This window comes from Endocarpon pusillum (genome assembly GCF_000464535.1).
Source record: "Endocarpon pusillum Z07020 unplaced genomic scaffold scaffold2608, whole genome shotgun sequence".
In the NCBI taxonomy this organism is placed as follows: Eukaryota; Fungi; Ascomycota; class Eurotiomycetes; order Verrucariales; family Verrucariaceae; genus Endocarpon; species Endocarpon pusillum.
In genome coordinates, this window is record NW_006916215.1 from 7,581 (window position 1) to 9,105 (window position 1,525).

At 46.1% G+C, this 1,525-nt stretch overlaps 1 protein-coding gene across 1 annotated transcript; it reads left to right on the plus strand.

Moving 5' to 3' along the window:
* Positions 1 to 1,167: 1,167 nt before the first annotated feature.
* EPUS_09032 (uncharacterized protein) lies at positions 1,168 to 1,413 on the plus strand (the record flags this gene model as incomplete). The annotated part of the gene is made up of 1 exon (XM_007803649.1): positions 1,168 to 1,413. The coding sequence occupies one exon, from the start codon at positions 1,168 to 1,170 to the stop codon at positions 1,411 to 1,413; it is 246 nt and encodes an 81-aa protein (XP_007801840.1).
* Between the last annotated feature and the right edge of the window lie 112 nt (positions 1,414 to 1,525).

Consider the following 1,525-nt stretch of genomic DNA (forward strand, 5'->3'; position numbering starts at 1 on the left):
ACCAGATTCTGAATATCGACTACCTATTTAGGAAATTAGCCTAGCCTCAATCTCTGGATGTTTCTGAACATTTTGAGCTATTCTTTATTAGAATCCATCAAGTTGGTAACTTACTATAGTAATTTGTATGGATATGGTCCAAAATGTTGGTGGGGTGTGAAGGTGGGGTTGTCCGGATACTTTTGCACTAGTACTATATATTACTGCGCAGGCTGCGGAATAAATAAGCTACGCCACGTAAGCTTTATACCGCTATTAAAGCCGCTCTTAGCGCCTCCTTGACCTTTCTACTCCTTAACAATGGATTTTATTACTGATTTGCCCCTTAAGGATGAGCATAACATAATACTTGTTGTTGTTGATCAATTCTTAAAGCGAGTAGCCTTTGAAACAAGGAAAAAGGCGCAGACAGCTAAGGAATGGGCTAAATGTCTCTGGGATAACGTTTTCTGCAGAAGAGGCTATGGCTTACCCAACACTATTACTACTGATTGAGACGCTCGATTCACAGCTACATTATGGAAGAGAGTATTCGAATTGGCCGGCACTTGACTAATTTACACTACAGCGTATTACCCTTCGGCAGATGGCTAATCAGAACGTATGAATCAGGAGCTAGAAATTGCGCTGCGTTTCTACGTTGACGCTACTCAGGCCAATTAGAAGGAATTCTTACCCACTATCGAGTTCTATTTCAATAGTAATTACTCCTCTGCAGTCACCTAGACTCTGTTTCAGGTTATCTACGGCTTTACTCTTAGCACTTAGCTAACGCTGTTGACACTAGAGGCGCTAGAGCAGCTAGTATAAGAACGTAAGGCTGCTAGGGATATAGCTGTAAAAGGTCTTTAATTAGCCGCAGAAGTCATGACGAATAGAGCAATTCAAGACCGTTCTTTTGACTCCGGCTGGGTTAGGCTACGCCTTTCGCTAAAAAGCTACTCACTGCCTTCTACACGCAAATTTGCACTATCTCCATGATATATAAGAGCCTTTCGAATCCTTGAGGTAATTAGCAAGGGTAATGCGCTACAAATTGACCTGCCTGCGGCCTGGAGAATCCATCAGGTGATCAGCAAGATCCATCTCGACCCTGCTCCGAGCCCTGACGACGATCCCTATCAACGAAACCTCCCCCCTCCGCCAGATCACATTAACGAACAAGGAATGGAGCAATGGAAGGTGGAGAAGATAGTTAGCAAGCTCGTACATGGCGAGGCAATATCATACAAGGTCAGATGGGAGGGATATGAAGCTGAAGATGACACTTGGGAGGATCCAACAGCGCTGGAGCAGGCGCAGGAGGCAGTCAGAGCATACGAAGAGGCCCTAGGGCACTCTGGGCTGCGCGGCCGTCGACAAGCTGACGGATCGACTTTCTACGGAGAACCTAGAGGGCGGCTACGACGCTAAGCCGGATTGGGGAGGAGTGTCAGCGCTTGCAGATGCTGTTTCCGCGTCGTTTTCTGTGCGTTTCTATGCGTACCTGTTTCTTTTTCTATGACCACGAGGCCGTGGCCTTTTT